This window comes from Pan paniscus, chromosome 19 (genome assembly GCF_029289425.2).
Source record: "Pan paniscus chromosome 19, NHGRI_mPanPan1-v2.0_pri, whole genome shotgun sequence".
In the NCBI taxonomy this organism is placed as follows: domain Eukaryota; kingdom Metazoa; phylum Chordata; class Mammalia; order Primates; family Hominidae; genus Pan; species Pan paniscus.
The window spans coordinates 17,491,264-17,513,478 of record NC_073268.2 but is presented as its reverse complement, the minus strand read 5'-3'; the positions used below and the strand labels follow the sequence as shown (position 1 = coordinate 17,513,478).

Below are 22,215 nucleotides of genomic sequence, written 5' to 3'. Positions count from 1 at the left end.
TTTTCAGAAATGTGAGTTCTTTGCCAAATGTTTTGAACTGAATTTTAGGTCATTGAATTGTGAGTTTTGGAATATAGTGGAAGGGACATGTGAGTGTTTTAGATTAGTAGAATGACAATCATTTCATTTTCTTTAAGTATTTTCATCTTTTGTTTTTAGGAATGGTGGACTCATCTTTGGTTAAATGAAGGTTTTGCATCCTGGATTGAATATCTGTGTGTAGACCACTGCTTCCCAGAGTATGATATTTGGACTCAGTTTGTTTCTGCTGATTACACCCGTGCCCAGGAGCTTGACGCCTTAGATAACAGCCATCCTATTGAAGTGAGCCATACTTTCTAACCATTAGCCTATGACTGCTCTCATTTACAATGAAATACGTAATTTGTTACATAGATACTTTGGACTTTGAAAAGAAGAGAAAATAGCATGGGTGATTTTACTGGTTCATATTTCTAGTCTTGAAAAGCTAGTAAGTCTAAGTTCTAATTAACATTTCTTTTTAAGGTAGGCAGTAAAAAAAAATTGGTCTGGCCAGGCGCAGTGGCTTACGCCTGTAATCCTAGCATTTTGGGAGGCTGAGGCGGGTGGATCACCTGAGGTCGGGAGTTTGAGACCAGCCTGACCAACATGGAGAAACCCCGTCTTTACTAAAAATACAAAATTAGCTGGGCACAGTGGCGCATGCCTGTAATCCCAGCTACTCGGGAGGCTGAGGCAGGAGAATCACTTGAACCTGGGAGGCAGAGGTTGCGGTGAGCCGAGATCGTGCCATTGCACTCCAGCCTGGGCAACAAGAGCAAAAAACTCTGCCAAAAAAAAAGAAAAAGAATAGTATGGGAGAAGTCATACCTATTGGGTAACACTATGGTTCCATTGTTTATGTCAAGGAAAATTCTGGACATATTTTATTGTCAGGGTCTGTTTTGTGAATACTTTAATTCTCTTGACTTAGCCTATCCCTACTTCAGTTTATATATATAAATTTTGTATCTAAAGAACTAGAGTTATAATCCTACTTCAACATATTTAATTAGGCTCCCATATAATTGTAATTCATTACTATTAGTGCAAGAAATCTAATGTTCTTCACCTCCATATCTTCCTCATCACTCCTCTGCAACTACCCCAAAAATAAACAGAACCATAGTGGCTTCTTTCCCAGCAGAACAAAGCCAGGACTGGAACCCAGGCTCTAAGGGATGACAGGAATCATGTTCTATTCAACTTTATTATTATTAGTTACTACATTTTTTTGAGGACCATCGTTATACATTATGAGTGAGTTAAAGGCAGAAAAATGTAAGTTAGAAGGGTTTTCCTAGAAAGCGTTTTATGTAATTCATATGTAATTCATATCTGCTTCCTGTCATAACCCTGAATCACACTGTCTGCCAGGTCAGTGTGGGCCATCCATCTGAGGTTGATGAGATATTTGATGCTATATCATATAGCAAAGGTGCATCTGTCATCCGAATGCTGCATGACTACATTGGGGATAAGGTAAAAAAAAAACTTTAAATATTTCATTCTTTTATGGTGAAATCATAAGAGTTTTGCATGAAAAAAAGTCTCACTTTTTTTGGATTAAGTTCCCAAATAGTTTCTGGCTTGTCATTTTTTTTTAATGACCAAAAAGAATGAGAATTCAATTATTTGAAGTTGACTACTGTGGTCTCTTAGATGAGTGATGTCCAGGTGTGTTTGGGAGTGGAAATGGGAGGCTGTTATAAAACTTAAGAGCAAGAATAGAAGGCATAGAGTACGCATTATTAAATAAAAGGCAGTAGGCATCAGAAGGATATATGTGTTTCAGTGTATCTGATACTTGAGTATTTGAGTAAATTTGTTTTTGATTACTAATATACAAATATACTATAAATTCTGAGATCTGACTTCCCTGGATTTTAAAAATTGTGTTTTCTCAGGACTTTAAGAAAGGAATGAACATGTATTTAACCAAGTTCCAACAAAAGAATGCTGCCACAGGTAATCTTTAATAGCTTGAGATAGAAACGGAGAGAAAGTATTGTCACTCTATCCAGGCTGGGACATTTTATTTTTGTTCTGAATATTTAACTCAAGGTCAGGATCCATGTAATAAATAAATTAGCCTTATTTGAAGCTGTGTTCAGGTTGAATATCTCTAATCTGAAAATCTGAAATTTGAAATGCTCCAGAATCTGAAACTTTTTCTTTCCTTTCTTTCTTTTTTTTAATTAAAGTTCTAGGGTGCATGTGCACAATGTGCAGGTTTGTTACATCAGTATACATGTGCCATGTTGGTTTGCTGCACCCATTAACTCATCATTTACATTAGGTATTTCTCCTAATGCTATCCCTCCCCCAGCCCCCTACCCCATGACAGGCCCTGGTGTGTGATGTTCCCCGCCCTGTGTTCAAGTGTTCTCATTGTTCAATTCCCACCCCAAATCTGAAACTTTTTGAGTGCCAACATGATGCTCAAAGGAAATGCTCATTGGAACATTTTAGATTTTGGATATTCCAATTATAGATGCTCAGCTAGTAAGTATAATGCAAATATTCCAAAATCCAAAAGAAATATGACATTCAAAACATTTCTGGTCCCAAGCATTTTGGATAAGGGATAGTCAACCTGCAGTAAGTCATAGGGTCAACATGAATCAGGACTCATTATCCCTTTGGTCATCCTCCAGCATTCTGCTTTCCATAACTGAATATTTTGCCAACTTAAAGAGTCTGGGCCGGGTGTGGTGGCTCACGCCTGTAATCCTAGCACTTTGGGAGGCCAGGATGTGAGGACTGATTGAGCCCCGGAGTTCAAGACCAGCTTGCAACATAGCGAGACCCCACCTCTACAAAAAATACAGAAATATTAGCCGGGTGTGGTGGTATGTGCCGTAGTCCCAGCTACTCAGGAGGCTGAAGTGGGAAGGGTCACTTGAGCCCAGGAGTTTGAGGTTACAGTGAGCAATCATGGCACCACTGCACTCCAGCCTGGGCAACAGAACAAGATCCTGTCCCTGAAAAAATAAAAAATAAAGGGAATACAGTCATGTGTTGCTTAACAACAGGGATATGTTCTGAGAAATATGTTGTCAGGCAATTTCATCAATATGTGAACATCATAGAATGTACTTACAGAAACCTACACAGTATGTCCTAGGCTATATACACCTAGCCTACATGGTATATACCCTGTTGCTCCTAGGCTACAAAATACCTGTACAGCATGTTACTGTACTGAATACCATAGGCAATTATAACACAATGGTATTTGTATACCTGAACATTTCTAAATATAGAAAAGGTACAGTAAAAATATGATATTAAAGATGCTCCACCAGCTGGCTGATATGCCTATAATCCCAGCACTTTGGGAGGCTGGGGCAGGTGGACTGCTTGAGTCCAGGAGTTTGAGACCAGCCTGGGCACCATGCCAAAACCTCGTTTCTATAAAAAGTACAAAAATTAGCTGGGTGTGGTGGCATGTGCCTGTAGTCCCAGCTACTTGGGAGGCTGAGGTAGGAGGATCACTTGAGCCTGGGAGGTCAAAGCTGCAGTGATCTGTGATTGGGCCACTGCACTCCAGCCTGGGCAACAGCGAAACGCCGTCTCAAAAGAAAATAAGGTGCTACACCTGAATGCAGCTTATAGGACAACTTATAGAGGTTGTTCTAGTTGAGTGAGTGGTGAGTGAATATGAAGGCCTAAGACATTACTATACACTACTATAGATGTTATAAATACTTTACACTTAGGCTACACTGAATTTATAAAAACAATTTTTCTTTCTTGAATAATACATTAAACTTAGCTTACTGTAACATTTTAAATTTGCTTTTTAATTTTTTTAACTTTTTGATTCTTTTCAATTCTTTTTTTTTTTTTTGAGACGGAGTTTCGCTCTTGTTGCCCAGGCTGGAGTGCAATGGTGCAGTCTTGGCTCACCACAACCTCCGCCTCCCGGGTTCAAGTGATTCTCCTGCCTCAGCCTCCTGAGTAGCTGGGATTACAGGCATGTGCCACCACGGCCGGCTAATTTTGTATTTTATTTTATTTTTTTTGAGACGGAGTCTCGCTCTGTCGCCCAGGCTGGAGTGCAGTGGCGTGATCTCGGCTCACTGCAAGCTCCACCTCCCGGGTTCAGGCCATTCTCCTGCCTCAGCCTCCCGAGTAGCTGGGACTACAGGTGCCCGCCACCACGCCCGGCTAATTTTTTATATTTTTAGTAGAGACGGGGTTTCACTGTGTTAGCCAGGATGGTCTCTATCTCCTGACCTCATGATCCGCCCGCCTCTGCCTCCCAAAGTGCTGGGATTACAGGCGTGAGCCACCGCGCCTGGCCTATTTTTTTTAAAGACAGGGTCTTGCTCTGTCGCCCAGGCTGGAGTGCAGTGGTGCAGTCTTGGCTTCGTTGCAACCTCCACCTCCTGGGTTCAAGTGATTCTCCTATCTCAGCCTCCCAAGTAGCTGGGATTACAGGTGTGTGCCACCATGCCCAGCTAATTTTTGTATTTTTAGTAGAGACAGGGTTTCACCATGTTGGCCAGGCTGGTTTCGAACTCCTGACCTCAGGTAACGTGCCCACCTCAGCCTCCCAAAGTGCTGGGATTGCAGGTGTGAGCCACCGCACCCAGCCTAATTTTGTATTTTTAGTAGAGATGGGGTTTCTCCATGTTGGTCAGACTGGTCTTGAACTCCAGACCTCAGGTGATCCGCCCGCCTTGGCCTCCCAAAGTGCTGAGATTACAGGCATGAACCACCGCGTCCAGCCTGGATATTTTTAAAGTGAGGTTAATTGAATGGGTATAACGGTCTTAATTTAGTCAGTGATTGTTTAGTAGTGATCTTGAACACATTTCAATTTCTTTGTTTCTCCTTTACTCATCTGTTTATCTTTTATTATAATTTGTAATTTTTCTTATAAATTAGAATGATTAAGTATATCTCAGAATAAAAGACCGGTTTTGGCCAGGTGTTATGACTCACACCTGTAATTCCAGCACCTTGGGAGGCGGAGGCAGGTGGATTGCTTGAGCCCGGGATTTTGAGACCAGCCTGGGCAACATGGTGAAATCCCATCTCTACAAAAAATTGCAAGAAATTATGGGCCAGGTGCGGTGGCTCATGCCTATAATCCCAGCACTTTGGGAGGCCGAGGCAGTGGATCACCTGAGGTCAGGAGTTCAAGACCAACCTGGTCAACATGGCGAAACTCCATCTCCACTAAAAATACAAAAATTAGCTGGGTGTGGTGGCACATGCCTGTAATCCCAGCTACTCAGGCACCTGAAGCCGGAGAATTGCTTGAACCTGGGAGGCAGAGGTTGCAGTGAGCTTAGATCATGCCACTGCACTCCAGCCTGGGCAACAGAGCAAGACTCCATCTCAAAAAAAAAAAAAAAAAGCCAGGTGTTGTGGTGTGCACCTGTAGTCCCAGCTACTCAGGAGGCTGAGGAGGGAAGATCACCTGAGTCTGGGAGGTCGAGGCTGCAGTGAGCTGTGATTATGCCACTGCACTCTAGCCTGGGTGACGAAGTAAGACCGTATCTCAAAAAATACCAGTTTTTATGATAGAATTTACTTAGTTGCAGAAGAGGGGTGGCAAGGGGAATGTTAATTTGGCTCACTGTTTCCTGAACCTGAAAGAACCAAAGAATTAGCAGTGTAGTGTCAAAAGTTAAATAAAATTGCTTTTTTGTTTAGGAAAATAAAAATATAAACATTTTAGATTATCATTGTTTATCTTCTAGAGGATCTCTGGGAAAGTTTAGAAAATGCTAGTGGTAAACCTATAGCAGCTGTGATGAATACCTGGACCAAACAAATGGGATTTCCCCTCATTTATGTGGAAGCTGAACAGGTAAACATATAAAGTCTTTCCATTTGTCTGATATTGTATTAAATGAAGTTCAGTACAGTGTATCAAGTTTGCTTTTCTGTACTTTAAGTTTTCTAGTGACATTTAAACCAGCCCTGTTACTCTTTTATCAGTAATTTTACAGCTTGCATCATTAAAATTATACATGCTTAAGAGAGAAAACAAAATGTTACTTGCTTGTCTTGTCTCCAGGGAAAATACTGTAAAATTTGATATAATTCTAAAACCACCAAATATGGTTTATTCTACAAGTGCAAGGTTGGTTTAACATTTTTTAAAAAATTAGGCCGGGCGTGGTGGCTCACGCCTGTGATCCCAACACTCTGGGAGGCCGCGGTGGGTGGATCACTTGAGGTCGGGAGTTTGAGACCAGCCCGGCCAATGTAGTAAAACCCTGTCTCTACTAAAAATACAGAAATTAGCTGAGCATGGTGGCACACACCTGTAATCCCAGCTACTCTGGAGACTTAGGCAGGAGAATTGCTTGAACTCGAGAGGCGGAAGTTGCAGCGAGCCGAGATTGTGCCACTGCACTCCAGCCTGGGCAACAGAGCGAGACTTCGTCTCAAAAAAAAAAAAAAAAAAATCAATGTATTGATTTATAATCACTACATTAACAGAATCAAATGCAAATAGCACATAATCACTGACTAGATGTAGAAAAAACATTTGGTAAAATTTCATACCCACTTATAATATCAATTGTGTAAAGCAGGTTTTTAATGTTGGTTGGATGGCAGTGTGATTTTAATTAGGATTGCAATTCATTAATTGAACTGTTACCTGAATTCAGAGAGGAGTACTTTGGTATGAGTTATACTTCAAAAGGACTGAGAATTACACATCGTCCTTTAATGCCTACCAAAAAGTGATCTTAACTCGGTTTCATTAAATGAAATTGTTCTCTTCAGTTTATTTGCCATGGTTTTGTGAGCTGCATGGGGAATTAATTCCTGTTCATTTTTAGGGAAGTGGATTCATAGTTCCTTTTTAGTATGTGTTTTTTCTTGTGGTCCTACATTGTCCACAAAGCTAAGTATTTTTTTATTATTATTTTTATATTTAAAAAAATTGAGATGAGGTCTCACTGTATTGCCCAGCCTGGTCTGGAACCCCTGGGCTCAAGTGATCCTTCCACCCCTGCCTCCCAAAAGTGCTGGGATTACAGGTGTGAGCCACTGCACACCCGGCCAATGCCAAGTATGTTTTACAAATAATTTCTCAATGTGGCAATCTAAGTTATAAATTTGCTTTTCTGCACATTTGTATTCTAGGTGACATTTAAACCAATTCTTGCACTCTCAAAATGCTCCCAAATTTACGTGGAACATTTTCATGTGTAAGCTTGCAGATTACCCTTTCAGAGCCAAATCTTAACTTTAAACATGATTGGATTTTACACTAAAGTGTGCACACTGGAGGACCTCTCAGTTAGATTGGCTGCAATAACTTGGAAAGGCAATTTAGGGAATGCAATTGATCATGTTTGGTGGAAAATACCTGTAAGTTTAGTGACCTACCACTGTGACCAGTTCTATTTCTTTGCAGTCTTTTTTCTGCACTTGGGACTAGTCTTGTTATAGGAGATGACTAATTGAATTTGATGTTGACACTGCATATAGACTGACTCTTTTAAGAATATTAACATACAAAAATTATTGTTACTTCTCATCTGAGCATTTCATTCCCTCAAAACTACTGAACTATTGGCTGGGCCAGGCACAGTGGCTCACGCCTGTACTTAGAATACTGGGAGGCCAAGGTGGGAGGATTGCTTGAGCTCAGGAGTTCAAGACAAGCCTGGGCAACATAGTGAGACCTCGTCTCTACTAAAAGTAAAAAAAACTAGCTGGGCATGCTGGCACGTGCCTATAGTCCCAGCTACTTGGGAGGCTTAGTTGGAAGGATCGCTTGAGCACAGGAGGTGTGAAGGCTGCAGTGAGCTGTGATGGCAGCACTGCAGTCCATCCTGGGCAACAGAGCAAGACCATGTATTAAAAAACAAACAAACTGTTGGCCAGGCGCAGTGGCTCACATTTGTAATCCCAGCACTTTGGGAGGATCACTTGTGTTCTGGAGTTTGAGACCAGCCTGGGTAACACGGCAAGATGCTGCCTCTACCAAAACAAAAAAACAAACCCAAAACTATTGAAATGTTAATGATTACACATAAAACAGATTATTAAGCCGTAATTTTTTCTTAAAGCAGAACACACTTTTAAGAAATAATAGTTTATCAGTTAGAACAGAGAACAGTAATGCCACACTTCTCAGTGTTACTGAAACTGTTTCCATCCAGGGGCTTTCAAGGTCTTGCTTTCTTTGTTTTCTTTTTTGTCTACAGGCACAGCCAAAGTCATCCTCCATTTTGCATTGTAATAAAAGGCCAATGGCCTGGTGCAGTGGCTCAAACTTATAATCCTAGCACTTGAGGAGGCTAAGGCAGGAGGATTGCTTGAACCTAGGAGTTTGAGATCATCCTGGGCAATATTATAGTGAGACCCTGTCTCTAAAAAAACTAAAAATAAATTTAAAATATATTAATGAAATTAAAGGCCTGTCTGTTGCTCTTAATTCTTTTAAGAATAGGAGAGCTGTGTAACATATCTTGATTATGATCTGTTTCTCACTTTACATTCCCCAAATTTAAATATTTTTGCTCTAATTCTGAATCAATGTAAAAGCTTTCAACTTTCTCAGGGAAATCTGTGTGATGTATAACTGATTATATATATAATTAGTATCTAGTGTTAACGTTCATTAATAGTTTCCCTGTGGCATCAAAGTGGCCATTGCTTTCTCACTTAAATTTTTTCTTAGTTTTTCAATTCTATTTCTTGCAGTAAGTTTATCCATGAAGCTCATTAGCCCAATTTTACATTTGATTTAGGTGATCTTAAGTCTGTGTTATTTGAAATCCAGGATGTGGTAACTAATAAATGACACAAATGACTGCATATTGTTGAAGTATTTTGTAAACATATGTGCTTACCATTGTTGCCTCTGGCTTTTTAGTTATTTGGACTTTTCTCTTTAGTATTACCGTCTTCATCACAATTGCATTTTGTATACTCATGAGACATTTGGTTGTGCTCGTTCCAGCATTTGTCACAGAAATGTTGTCTCCCTCCTCTTCAAAAACAAAAACCAAAACCCCAAATGATATCAGTACTATTATAGCCTTTGTTTTGCTTCTTTAGGTAGAAGATGACAGATTATTGAGGTTGTCCCAAAAGAAGTTCTGTGCTGGTGGGTCATATGTTGGTAAGTAAATGGCTGTAAGTGGGATATGATTGATGAATTTGGATATTAACTAATACCAGTAGTATTCCAACTAATAGGAAATTTTTCTTTTTTTTTTTTTGAGGAGTCTCACTCTGTCGCCCAGGCTGGAGTGCCATAGCGTGATCTCGGCTTACTGCAACGTCCACCTCCTGGGTTCAAGCAATTCTCCTGCCTCAGCCTCCCAAGTAGCTGGGATTAACAGGAACATGCCACCATGCTCGGCTAATTTTTTGTATCTTTAGTAGAGACAGGGTTTCACCATGTTGGCCAGACTGGTCTTGAACTCCTGACCTCGAGATCCGCCCGCCTCAGCCTTCCAAAGTGTTGGTATTACAGGTGTGAGTCACTGTGCCCAGCCATAGAATTACTCTTTTAATGAATATATCTAACAAAGCTGGGCACAGTGGTTCACGCCTGTAGTCCCAGTACATTGGGAGGCCAAGGTGGTCAGATTGCTTGAGCCCAGGGGTTGGAGACCTGCCTGGGCAACATGGCAAAACCTCATCTCAAAAAAATAAATAAATAAAATTAGCTTGGCATGGTGGCATGCATCTGCAGTCCCTGCTACTTGGGAGCCTGAGTTGGAGAATTGCTTGAGCCCATGAGATCGAGGCTGCAGTGAGCCGTGATCGTGCCATTGCATTCTAGCCTGGGTGACACGGCGAGACCCTGTCTGGGGGGAGAAAAAATATCTAACAAATCAGATGACAGTTTTATTATCCAAATAAATCTGTACGTGTCACAGTTGCCGTTTTCTGCCTCTTACCTATAATCTACATTGTAGTACTGACAGGTTTTTCTAATACTCTGTGACCAGTAGAGGCAACATTAAATCTTGCAGTATCCCAATATCGGAGAAACTTTACTTTGTGGTTTAACCTGATAGCATAAAGCTATGTAATTTATTAAAGTAGCTCCATTTCCATGAATGTACTGGGCAAGGACTCTTTTTGTTTGGCATCTTAATGCCAAGTCTGTTTTGCTGTCTGATATGTAAGACAGTGTTTCTGCCTTACAAAAGCTTTGGCTTGTAGATATGACTCCTCTGTGACGGAACATAACAGCTTCCAGGTTGTATCCTGTCTGTCACAACAATAAAAACTAACCCTTCGATATTTCAGCAGTGTGTATACCTGTTAAGGACTGCACCTTAGAATTTGTTTTTAAATGATATATGAAGGCTGGGCGCAGTTGAAGGGGTGGGTTGCCCCTCCACACCTGTGGGTGTTTCTCGTAAGGTGGAACGAGAGACTTAAGAAAGAAAAAGACACAGAGACAAAGTATAGAGAAAGAAATGAGGGGACCCGGGGAACCAGCGTTCAGCATATGGAGGATCCCGCCAGCCTCTGAGTTCCCTTAGTATTTATTGATCATTCGTGGGTGTTTCTCGAAGAGGGGGATGTGTCAGGGTCACAAGACAATTGTGGGGAGAGGGTCAGCAGACAAACACGTGAACAAAGGTCTTTGCATCATAGACAATGTAAAGGATTAAGTGCTGTGCTTTTAGATACACATACACATAAACATCTCAATGCTTTACAAAGCAGTATTGCTGCCCGCAGGTCCCACCTCCAGCCCTAAGGCGGTTTTTCCCTATCTCAGTAGATGGAGCATACAATTGGGTTTTATACCGAGACATTCCATTGCCCAGGGACGGGCAGGAGACAGATGCCTTCCTCTTGTCTCAACTGCAAGAGGCATGCCTTCCTCTTATACTAATCCTCCTCAGCACAGACCCTTTACGGGTGTTGGGCTGGGGGATGGTCAGGTCTTTCCCTTCCCACGAGGCCATATTTCAGACTATAACATGGGGAGAAACCTTGGACAATACCTGGCTTTCCTAGGCAGAGGTCCCTGCGGCCTTCCGCAGTTTTTGTGTCCCTGGGTACTTGAGATTAGGGAGTGGTGATGACTCTTAAGGAGCGTGCTGCCTTCAAGCATCTGTTTAACAAAGCACATCTTGCACCACCCTTAATCCATTTAACTCTGAGTTGACAACAGCACATGTTTCAGAGAGCACGGGGTTGGGGGTAAGGTTATAGATGAACAGAATCTCAAGGCAGAAGAATTTTTCTTAGTACAGAACAAAATGGAGTCTCCTATGTCTACTTCTTTCTACACAGACACAGTAACAATCTGATCTCTCTTGCTTTTCCCCACACGCAGTGGCTTATACCTGTAATCCCAGCACTTTGGGAGGCTGAGGCGGGTAGATCCCTTGAGGCCAGGAGTTTGAGACCAGCCTGGCCAATATGGCAAAACCCCATCTCTACTAATAAAGTACAAAAAAAAAATCGTATATTTTTGGGCATGGTGGCACACACCTGTAGTCCCAGCTACTCAGGAAGCTGAGGCACAAGAACCTCTTGAACCCGGGAGGTGGAGGTTGCAGTGAGCTGAGATCACGCCACCGCACTCCAGCCTGGGCGACAGAGCAAAACTCTGTCTCCAAAAAAATATATATATACACATATATAAAATATATATATATATATTTTTTTTTTTTTTACTTTAACAGTAAAATTGCTGTCTTTGCTCTCTAGGGGGAAAATGATAATTAAATTTAAGTCATTGCATTTGTGATTCTACAAGTGAGTTAACTGTTTTCTTTTTTTAGACAACATGTTGTGATTTTGTTAGTAAATGATTCCTTCCTTTGCACTGATACTATTCAGGTTGTCTGGAAGAGTTCATGTACCACTAAGAATGAACTATTGACTTAACAGTTTGGCTTAGGCTCCTGGTTAGAACACCACCACTCCTCTCTCCACCTTACCTTCTGTTTGTCCCAGTGCAAAATTTGTTTGTTCTTCTCTTGCTTAGGTGAAGATTGTCCCCAGTGGATGGTCCCTATCACAATCTCTACTAGTGAAGACCCCAACCAGGCCAAACTAAAAATTCTAATGGACAAGCCAGAGATGAATGTGGTTTTGAAAAATGTCAAACCAGACCAATGGGTGAAGGTGAGTTCAGAATCTTACGTAAACAGATTTCTCTCACTTATACATTTTATGGCCGGTTTTAAATTCTGCTTCAGTTTAGTAGTTTCAAAGAAAAAAAAAAAAAAAACCTAAACTTTTCTTTGTGAAATTTAGGACGAATTTTCATATAGTATTGTCCAGACATTTGTCGTTATGTTAGGGAAGGTAGTGGTAGAGAAGCAGATCCAAAGGCATAGGACTAAGGAGGAGAAGAAAAAAAAAAAAAGTAGACTGAGTGTAAGCGTATATGAACCAAAATATGTAGTCTCACACCTTCAAACTCCCCTGTCATTGTAATGAAAGGTTAACTTCAATGATGTGTTGTCACCGTATGTGTACTACTGTAATCTAATGAGAGCAGACATATATAATAATCGGTTCGTGTCACTGAAATGTAAAATTCCTTAGTTGGTATTTCAAAACCATTTCACAAAAATACCAATAGGTAAGAATTATTTTTCATTATTCTGTACTCTGTACCTTTCATAATGAAAGTATTTACTACAGACTCTTAATTTTATGTTCCTAATAGGAATTATACATTGTATCAGACATTTGTGCTTTTTTTTAAAAAAAAAGCCCGCCGAACGCCGTGGTAGCACTTTGGGAGGCCGAGGCAGGCAGATCACTTTGGGAGGCCGAGGCAGGCAGATCACAAGGTCAGGAGTTCAAGAACAGCCTGACCAACATGGTGAAACCCTGTCTCTACTAAAGATACGAAAAAAAAATTAGCTAGTTGTGATGGTATGCACCTGTAATCCCAGCTACTCAGGAGGCTGAGGCAGGAGAATCGCTTGAACCCAGGAGGCGGAGGTTGCAGTGAGCTGAGATCGTGCCATTGCACTCCAGCCTGGGTGACAGGGTGAGACTCCATCTCAAAAAAAAAAAAAGCCATTTTTCTGTTTATCACCTTTTTTTTTTTTTTTGAGTTGGTCTCACTATGTTGCTTAGGCTGGATTCAAACTCCTAGGCTCATGTGATCCTCCCACCTCAGGCTCCGGAGTAGCTAGGATTATAGTCATGAGCCACCATGCCTGGCGTTGTTTTACTTTTTTAAATATATATTTAAAATATACTCACTGGAATATTATCATTTGAAATTATAATCTGGAAGATTATGTTGTAGCAATATGAAAAATTTCTTATAAATGAGAAAAAAGTTATGTACACTACAATTTTGATTAGATTAAATAAAGGGAATCAATAAAGTGATAGTTGCGTTAAAATTGTAGGGGTGGTTTTAAAAATATTTACATATAAATAGTAAAATATTTGTATCTTACTGTTTTACCATTTAACTATTTTGAATATAAATGTTCTCAAAACTATTTTTTGGCTATTGGTAAATAGCCTATAGAGAATAATGCAGTTGCCAGGTGCAGTGGCTCATGCCTGTAATCCCAGGGAGGCTGAGGCGTGGCGGACCACCTGAGGTCAGGAGTTCGAGACCAGCCTGGCCAACATGGCGAAACCCTGTCTCTCCTAAAAATTACAAAATTAGCTGGGTGTGGTGGCGGGTGCCTGTAATCCCAGCTGCTTGGGAGGGTGAGGCACGAGAATCACTTGAACCTGAGAGGTGAAAGTTGCAGTGAGCTGAGATCATGCCACTCCCCTCCAGCCTGGGTGACAGAGCAAGACTCCATCTCAAAAAGAAAAAAAAGAATAATGCAGTCAGTAATTACCTCACGCCAAAAATCTTATGAAATTGCCTTTTAGGTCCATGTACTTCTTTAAAATTGGGATCTGAAAATTGTTATTCCGTTCAGTCTCTGTGCTTATAAGATCAATGTTTGTAAAGGCCTAAGCTTTCTTAGAGATTCCACTGTCCAGGTGTTTTCATATATATTAAGTATTTTCTGTAAACCTAAAATTGAGGTTAGAAATAGAAACCCACATTATTTTGTCCCTTCCATGTTCTTTCTACTGTCCCCACTTTGGCCCTCACAATTTCAAGTTTCCCTTTTCTTTTGTCTGTGCATTCATTCTGTCTTGATGTGTTGTCTTGTTTTAATCCATTAGTTGGCATATATGGTCTTAATTGTTTTTCATCCAGATATATCTAAAACCAGAACTCCTTTTAAACATACAAAAGGTTGATTTAAAAAATTAATGGAGCTGTTTAATAGTACTTACTGGATATCTTTGCAGTTAAACTTAGGAACAGTTGGGTTTTATCGGACCCAGTACAGCTCTGCCATGCTGGAAAGTTTATTACCAGGCATTCGTGACCTTTCTCTGCCCCCTGTGGATCGACTTGGATTACAGAATGACCTCTTCTCCTTGGTGAGCATCTGTGACTTAAGTAATATGATGGATTTTGCTGATTAAAAGATTTTGTTTTTCCTGGAGTGTCTGAAACATAATTAGAAGAATATGGGTCTTCATGATGGTTAAAAACACCTTTGGGACTAGAGCAAATGACTATTTTTAATATGACAAGATTGAGGCTATATAATTTAAATCCCATTTCACTACTCCTAAGCCAGCTTTCTGAAACTCTTAATTAAACTATCCTTTGTAAGGCAAAAAATTCCTTTCTTTTCAGTAGAAATAAATATAAGCCTTGAAGAAATGACCCTACTGATAGGTTTTTAAAATAATTAAGTCAGAGTGATTTTATGTTTTTCTAAATAGTGGTTGTACTTTGCTGGGAAAGCCAGAATTTTTAAACATTGTGTTCTTATTTCAAATTATATCCCATTAGCTTTAGAATTATATTTATATTTGGCTTTCTTCCAGAAAGGATTTAAAGCAGCAATTAGTATTATTTTCTTTATGACTTCAGCATAGGTTAGGTAATTTCCAGATGTCTTTATGATAAAATTGTCATATTCCTCCTAGTATTCCTTTAAATTGGACTGGAAATTTTCCCTCCCCTCTGCAGTCATTGGTTTTGGATTCTGCCTTTGTATAAACACAGATTAGCATTGATGCACAAAACCTCACATCTGCTGATCTAATTGCTGAGAGAGACCTGTCCCAGGAGAGTGAGCTGTTTGTGCAGTTGGCTGCTGTAACAGAAGTTCTTTTTCCTAACTCTGTTAGTTCTGAAAGGACCTTGAATTTGTAGTGCCTTCTAGTTTATGTTCTTTTAGAAATGAGTAAAGGAGAGGCTTAAGTTGACACAGTTTGCAGGTCCGGCTTTGAAAGAATGTTTGTCAAAAACCAAAGCTCAAACTATTTTTGCAGTTTTTCTGAAAGTATGAAAAATTTCAAAACAGTAACAAAGCCACGTCCCCAGAAACTGAGTAGAAATAGAAGTTAACTGGTTTGTTGTTGTTCTCAAATTGTTGGGACTCTTAGTGTAATTTTTAAAAGTAGTTCTTCTATAAATAGCAAATGATTCATTCTAATTTTTCTGTAAAAAGAAAAAGAAAAAAATAACAAAGGATTAAAAAAGGAATGTTGTCTGAATAGGATTTTTATGCTAACAGTGTTCTGAGCTTATACAGTCCCATTTCCTTAAACCAAAGAAATTGCTAGCAGTAGATAATGCCAAAAATGCATGCTTATGTTTTTTGGTTTTGTTTGAAGACTAGGTTAATTTATGTTTTTTCCTATCCCAGGCTCGAGCTGGAATCATTAGCACTGTAGAGGTTCTAAAAGTCATGGAGGCTTTTGTGAATGAGCCCAATTATACTGTATGGAGCGACCTGAGCTGTAACCTGGGGATTCTCTCAACTCTCTTGTCCCACACAGACTTCTATGAGGAAATCCAGGAGTTTGTGAAAGATGTCTTTTCACCTATAGGGGAGAGACTGGGCTGGGACCCCAAACCTGGAGAAGGTAATGGATATACTAAATGGAGAAAGAATTAGGCAGAAGTTGGTACTTTTTTATGTGGTTAACAATATAATTAATATCATCTTTGTATCTACTGGATGTTACTATATATTCAGCAAGCCAGAAATTAAGACGTGAGTCTTTTAAGTCTGCTGGTGAAGTTACATGGGTCAACAACATAGAAACAGTAGTGGTTATGTGTGTTCGATGCTAAATATAATTTGTGCACATGGTGGAAATAAAAGTCTTTTGCAGAATTCCAAAGGCCTATTTTTAGTCAAGAAAAGCTAAAGGGAATTTTAGGTTGTTTTGTTTTATTTATTTATTTATTTTATTTTTTTGAGATGGAGTTTCATTCTTGTTGCCTAGGCTGGAGTGCAATGGCGCGATCTCGGCTCACTGCAACCTCCGCTTCCTGGGTTCAAGTGATTCTCCTGCCTTAGCCTCACGAGTAGCTGGGATTACAGGCATGTGCCACCATGCCCGGTTACTTTTATATTTATAATAGAGATGGGGTTTCACCATGTTGGTCAGGCTGGTCTCGAACCCCTGACCTCAGGTGATCCGCCTGCCTCGGCCTCCCAAGTTTTATTTATTATTACCATAAATACCAGGCACCTTTATGTATAACTTGTAAAGGTGCTGAGAGACACAGGGGTCAGCTTTTTTAATTAAGGAAATTATTTGCTTTCTACATGTGTTCTCTGCTCTGATTATTTCTATAAGCATATATTTACTCTTTTTGCTCTCATTTAAATATTGGGGATGATTATTTAAAGGTTTTACATATCATTATTTTTTATCATCTGCTAATAACTAAAGGTGGTGTTTCCTCCTGACCAGTCTTGACCCAGAAGTCTTTTGTAATAAAAATAGTAGCAATACCTAGAGCCCTATGTCTTGTCTTCTTTTTTTTTGAGATGGAGTTTCACTCTTGTCACCCAGGCTGGAACGCAGTGGCGCCATCTCGGTTCAGTGCAACCTCTGCCTCCCGGGTTCAAGCGATTCTCCTGCCTCAGCCTCCCGAGTAGCATACCACCACGCCTGGCTAATTTTTGTATTTTTAGTAGAGACAAGGTTTCGCCATGTTGGCCAGGCTGGTCTTGAACTCTGGGCCTCAAGTGATCTGCCCGTCTCGGCCACCCAAAGTGCTGTATTACAGGCATGAGCCACTACAGCTGGTCCCAGCTTCTATGTCTTTTCTTCATTGATTCAACAAATATTTATGTAGCTAGTAAATGCCATATACTATTCTAAGAGCTGGTGAAACAGCAGCAACCCAAATATTGCCTTATATGGCTTACATTCTAATGGGAGACATAGCAAATAATTAAATGTATAATGGTCTAGGTGGCAGGAAGTATCATTAAGAAAAATAAAGTTGCCAGGGGTGGTGGCTCACGCCTGTAATCCCACCACTTTGGGAGGCTGAGGCGGGTGGATCACAAGGGTCAAGAGTTCAAGACCAGCCTGGCCAAGATGGTGAAACCCCGTCTCTACTAAAAATACAAAAATTAGCCAGGTGTGGTGGCGGGTGCCTCTCATCTTAGCTACTCGGGAGGCTGAGGCAGAGAATTGCTTGAACCCAGGAGGCAGAGGTTGCAGTGAGCTGAGATCAGGCCACTGCACTCCAGCCTGGGTGACAGGGCGAGACTCTGTCTCAAAAAAAAAGAAAAAGAAAGTCGTCAGATAATAAGGAGTGCTGGGCCACTATTTTATAGAGAGTGTTTGGGGAAACTGTCTCTAATAAGGTGATATTGAGCATAAACTGAGACATGGAGAGAGTTATGAGGCTACCTAGAAGAAAAGTGGTTGAGACAGAGGAAACAGCAAGTACAAAAGACCTGAGATGGGAACATGCTTAGGGTATTCGAGGAATAACAAGAAAGCTGCTGAGTTCAGGACAAGAATGAGTGGGAGAGGGCAATGGGAGACCTTTCTGATCCTGTAGAACCTGTTTGCTACAGTGAGAAGTTTTTTGACTTTCCCATTTAGTGATATGACATGCTAATTAGAGAGTTTTGGGCAGGGGAACTTGATTTGATTTACTCGGCTTTCTGAAGAACAGACTAAGAGAAGACGAGAGGAGGCAGGGAGACCATTCAGAAGGCTATTTTAGCAATCCAGTTGAGATGCTGGTTGCAACTAGAACTTACAGGTGGTAAAGTCTGTGTATATTTTGAAGGTGCAACTGAAACTATTTGGTGAAGGATGGACTGTGTGGTGGAAAGAAAGAGAAGTGTCATCAAATTTTGGCCTGCAGAACTGGAAGAATGAAGTTGCCATGTACAGGGATAGGGAAGACTGCTGTAGAAACATTTTTTTCTTTTAAAGATACAGAGTCTCGCTCTGTTGCCGAGGCTGGAGTGCAGTGATGCAGTCATAGCTCACTGCAGCCTCGAATTCCTGGATTCAAGCTATCCTCCCACGTCAGCCTCCTGAGTATTTGGGACTACAGGCATGCACCATACCCAGCTATGTTTTTTGTGTGTGTGTTTTTTTTTTTTTTTTTTTTTTGGGAAAAGACGAGATTTCACTGTGTTGCCTAGGCTGGTCTTGAACTCCTGGACTCCAGAAATTCTCCTCCCTCAGCATCCCAAAGTGCTGGGATTGCAGCCATGAGCCACTGTGCCTGGCATAGAAGCATATTTGGGTGTAAAAGGGAATCAGGCCAGGCGTGGTAGCTCACACCTGTAATCCCAGCACTTTGGGAGGCTGAAGGGGGTGGAACATCTGAGGTCAGGAGTTTTGAGACAAGCCTGGCCAACATGGTGAAACCCCATCTCTACTAAAAATACAAAATTAGCTGGGCGTGGTGGCACATGCCTGTAGTCCCAGCTATTCAGGAGGCTGAAGCAGGAAACTCACTTGAACTGGGAGGCAGAGGTTGCAGTGAGCCGAGATTGCACCATTGCGCTCCAGCCTGGGCAACAGAGCGAGACTCTGTCTCAAAAAAAAAAAAAAAAAGTGAGGGGGTGGGAATCATGTCACGCATGTGGCTCACACCTGTAATCCAGCTACTCAGGAGGCTGAGACAGGAGAGTTGGTTGAGTCCTGGAGTTCAAGCCCAGCATGGGCAACATAGTGAGACCTCATGTCTTTAAAAAACAAAACAAAACTGGATGAGATCAACCAGTGACTGAGTGTAAGTGGAAGAAAGTGGTCTGAGTTCAGGATTTAGAGATTGTGTGGAAGAGGAAGAAACAGCAAAAGAGATGGACTGGCCAGTGAGGTAGAAGGAGAGCCAGGAGAGAGAGGGGGTATCCAGAATTTAAACAAACAGTAGATGAAAAGAAACAGTAGATGAAGGCAGAGGGAATGTGATCAGCTGTGTCAGATGCTACTACACTAAGTCAAACAGAATGATGAAGGCTAATTCAATATTACATTTAACAAGTTTTGTGGAGTAGTGGGGAACAATAATGAATTCTACACTTTTGGAGCAGGTTCTTTAGAATAGGAGGAGAGGAAATGGAGACAACACACTTAGACAACTTTTTAAAGGAGTTTTGCTGAGAAGATCAGAGAAAAGGGGTAGATGAGAGAGACGTGGGGTAAAGGAAGGAATTTTTTAAGTTGGGAGATTTTATATTACATTTTCTGCAACTATTTGAACATATGCAGTAGTAATATGCTCAGGAGGCTGAGACAGGAGAAAATTCATGTTTTGTGAGAGAGAGGGCTTATTGCTATAGTGACAGCTGAATAATCAAGAGGAGTTGAGGTCCAGTGCAGAAGTTAAGGAGTTGGTCTTAGATAGGAGCACAGATGAATAGTGACAGGATAGGAGTACATGGACACAGATGCAGGTAAATTAATGGATGTTGCACTTTTCTTTCATGATGATAACGTGACACTTTTTGACTTCAAAACTATCTTTACAATATAGGGAGAATGCCTTCAATTTCCTAGCTATACAGATGGGAGAATGAAACACGGCAAAATAATAAAATGTTACCTTGCATCACACAGCGTGTTAGTACCAGAGCCAGAATTATAAATTACTTCTTTTAAGAATCATCACAACAATGTGTAGTTATCTATTGATCTCTGATGGTTTTCTTAAAATTATTTTTGGTTAAATTATGATTTAAATGTAGCAAAATGAATAATCTAAATGTTACAGTTCCATGACTTTCGGCAAACACATACCACATTTCCATCACCCAGAAGGCTGCTTGGGCTCCTTCCTAATTGATCCCTGCTACTTGAGCCTCCCGTGCCTACCCCACACAGGCACATGCCATTCTGATTTCTTTCACCTAGATTAATATTTATCTCTTCTATTTTATATACATAGAATCATACAATGTGTGTTCTGTTCTTATACCTGGCCTCTCTCACTCAGCATAATGTTTCTGAGATAATCCGGGTTGGGTTGTTCATTGCTTTTTATTGCTGAGTAGTATTTCATCATATGAATATACTACATTTTATTTGTCCATTGTACTGCTGCAATTCATCAGATTTGTGTGCCATTAACTGTTTTTTTAATCAATCATTTATTTCCTGGATGTTAACTTTTTTTGAGATATAATTCACATACCATAAAATTCACCCTTTTAAAGTATACAATTCAGTATTTGTTAGTATGTTCACAAGATTGTGCAACTATCACCTCTATATTTCCAGAAGAATTTCTTCACCCTCCCCACTCTCAGCCCCACCCCCCGCAAAAAAAAAAAAGCCTTGTGTCCACTGGCAGTCACTCTCCATTTCCTGGCAACCACAAATTTACTTTCTATTTCATGGATTTACCTATTCTGAACATTTCATGTACATAGAATCACAAAATACTTGGCCTTTTATATCTGCTTCTTTCAGTTAGCATAGTATTTTCAAAGTTCATCTATGTTGTAGCATGTATCAGTCTTTCATTCCTTTTTTTTTTTTTTTTTTTTGGTAACGGAGTCTCGCACTGTTGCCAGGTTGGAGTGCAGTGGTGCGATCTCGGCTCACTGCAACCTCCGCCTCCTGGGTTCAAGCAATTCTCCTGCCTCAGCCTCCCCAGTAGCTGGGGCTACCGGTGCGCGCCACCATGCCCAGCTAATTTTTGTATTATTAGTAGACATGGGGTTTCACCATGTTGGCCAGGATGGTCTCGAGCTCTTGACCTTGTGATCCGCCTGCCTCAGCCTCCCAAAGTGCTGGGATTACAGGCATGAACCACCACACCTAGACCCCCGGCTCTCTTTTATAAGGGCACTATTCCCATTCATGAGGGCTGCAGTTTTCAGCTATTATGAATTCTGTTATGCACATTTGTTACAAGTTTTTGTAGACATGCTTTCATTTACTTTCGAGATACCTAAGAGTGAAATTGCTGAGTCATATGATGACTCTTTTTATTTATTTATTTTGAGATGGAGTCTCACTCTGTCTCCAGGCTGGAGTGCAGTGGGCATGATCTCAGCTCACTGCAACCTCCGCCTCCTGGGTTCAAGTGATTCCCCTGCCTCAGCCTTCTGAGTAGCTGGGATTACAGGTCTGTGCCACTACACCTGGCTAATTTTTTTTTTTTTTTTTGAGACGGAGTCTCGCTCTGTCGCCCAGGCTGGAGTGCAGTGGCGCGATCTCGGCTCACTGCAAGCTCCACCTCCCGGGTTCACGCCATTCTCCTGCCTCAGCCTCCCGAGTAGCTGGGACTACAGGCGCCCGCTACCACGCCCGGCTAATTTTTTGTATTTTAGTAGAGACAGGGTTTCACCATGTTGGCCAGGATGGTCTTGATCTCCTGACCTCATGATCCGCCTGCCTCAGCCTCCTAAAGTGCTGAGATTACAGGTGTGAGCCACCGCGCCCGTCCTTTTGTTTTTTTAAGAGACAGGGTCGGCTGGGTGGCAGTGGCTCACGCTTGTAATCCCAACACTGTGGCAGGCCGAGGCAGGTGGATCACCTGAGGTCAGGAGTTCGAGACCAGCCTGGCCAACATGGCAAAACCCTGTCTGTACTAAAAATGCAAAAATTAGCCGGGTGTGGTGGCGCAACCGTGTATTCCCAGCTACTCAGAAGACTGAGGTAGAGAACTGCTTGAACCTGGGAGGCGGAGGCTGCAGTGAGCTGAGATCATGCCACTGTACTCCAGCTTGGGCAACAGAGCGAGACCACATCTCAAAAAAAAAAAAAAAAAAAAGACAAGGTCTTGCTCTGTGCCCAGGCTGGAGTACAGTAGTGTGATCATAGCTCACTACAGCTTCAACCTCCTTGCAGCCTCAAGCTCCTGGGCTCAAGCGATCCTCCCTCCCCAGCCTCCTGTGTAACTGGGCCTACAGACATATGCTACCATGCTTGGTTAATTAT

The 22,215-nt window shown here is 41.2% G+C and overlaps 1 protein-coding gene across 3 annotated transcripts in view; it reads left to right on the top strand.

Moving 5' to 3' along the window:
- NPEPPS (aminopeptidase puromycin sensitive) overlaps positions 1 to 22,215 on the top strand; it is an 89,958-nt gene that overhangs the window by 56,068 nt on the left and 11,675 nt on the right. For all 3 annotated transcript variants that reach the window (XM_055100915.2, XM_034941546.3, XM_055100916.2), the window contains 8 exons: positions 160 to 324; positions 1,399 to 1,503; positions 1,929 to 1,989; positions 5,739 to 5,848; positions 9,067 to 9,130; positions 11,975 to 12,114; positions 14,281 to 14,415; positions 15,699 to 15,918. In XM_055100915.2, the coding sequence (XP_054956890.1) occupies positions 160 to 324; positions 1,399 to 1,503; positions 1,929 to 1,989; positions 5,739 to 5,848; positions 9,067 to 9,130; positions 11,975 to 12,114; positions 14,281 to 14,415; positions 15,699 to 15,918 (1,000 nt within the window). The remainder of the gene's footprint in view (positions 1 to 159; positions 325 to 1,398; positions 1,504 to 1,928; positions 1,990 to 5,738; positions 5,849 to 9,066; positions 9,131 to 11,974; positions 12,115 to 14,280; positions 14,416 to 15,698; positions 15,919 to 22,215) is intronic.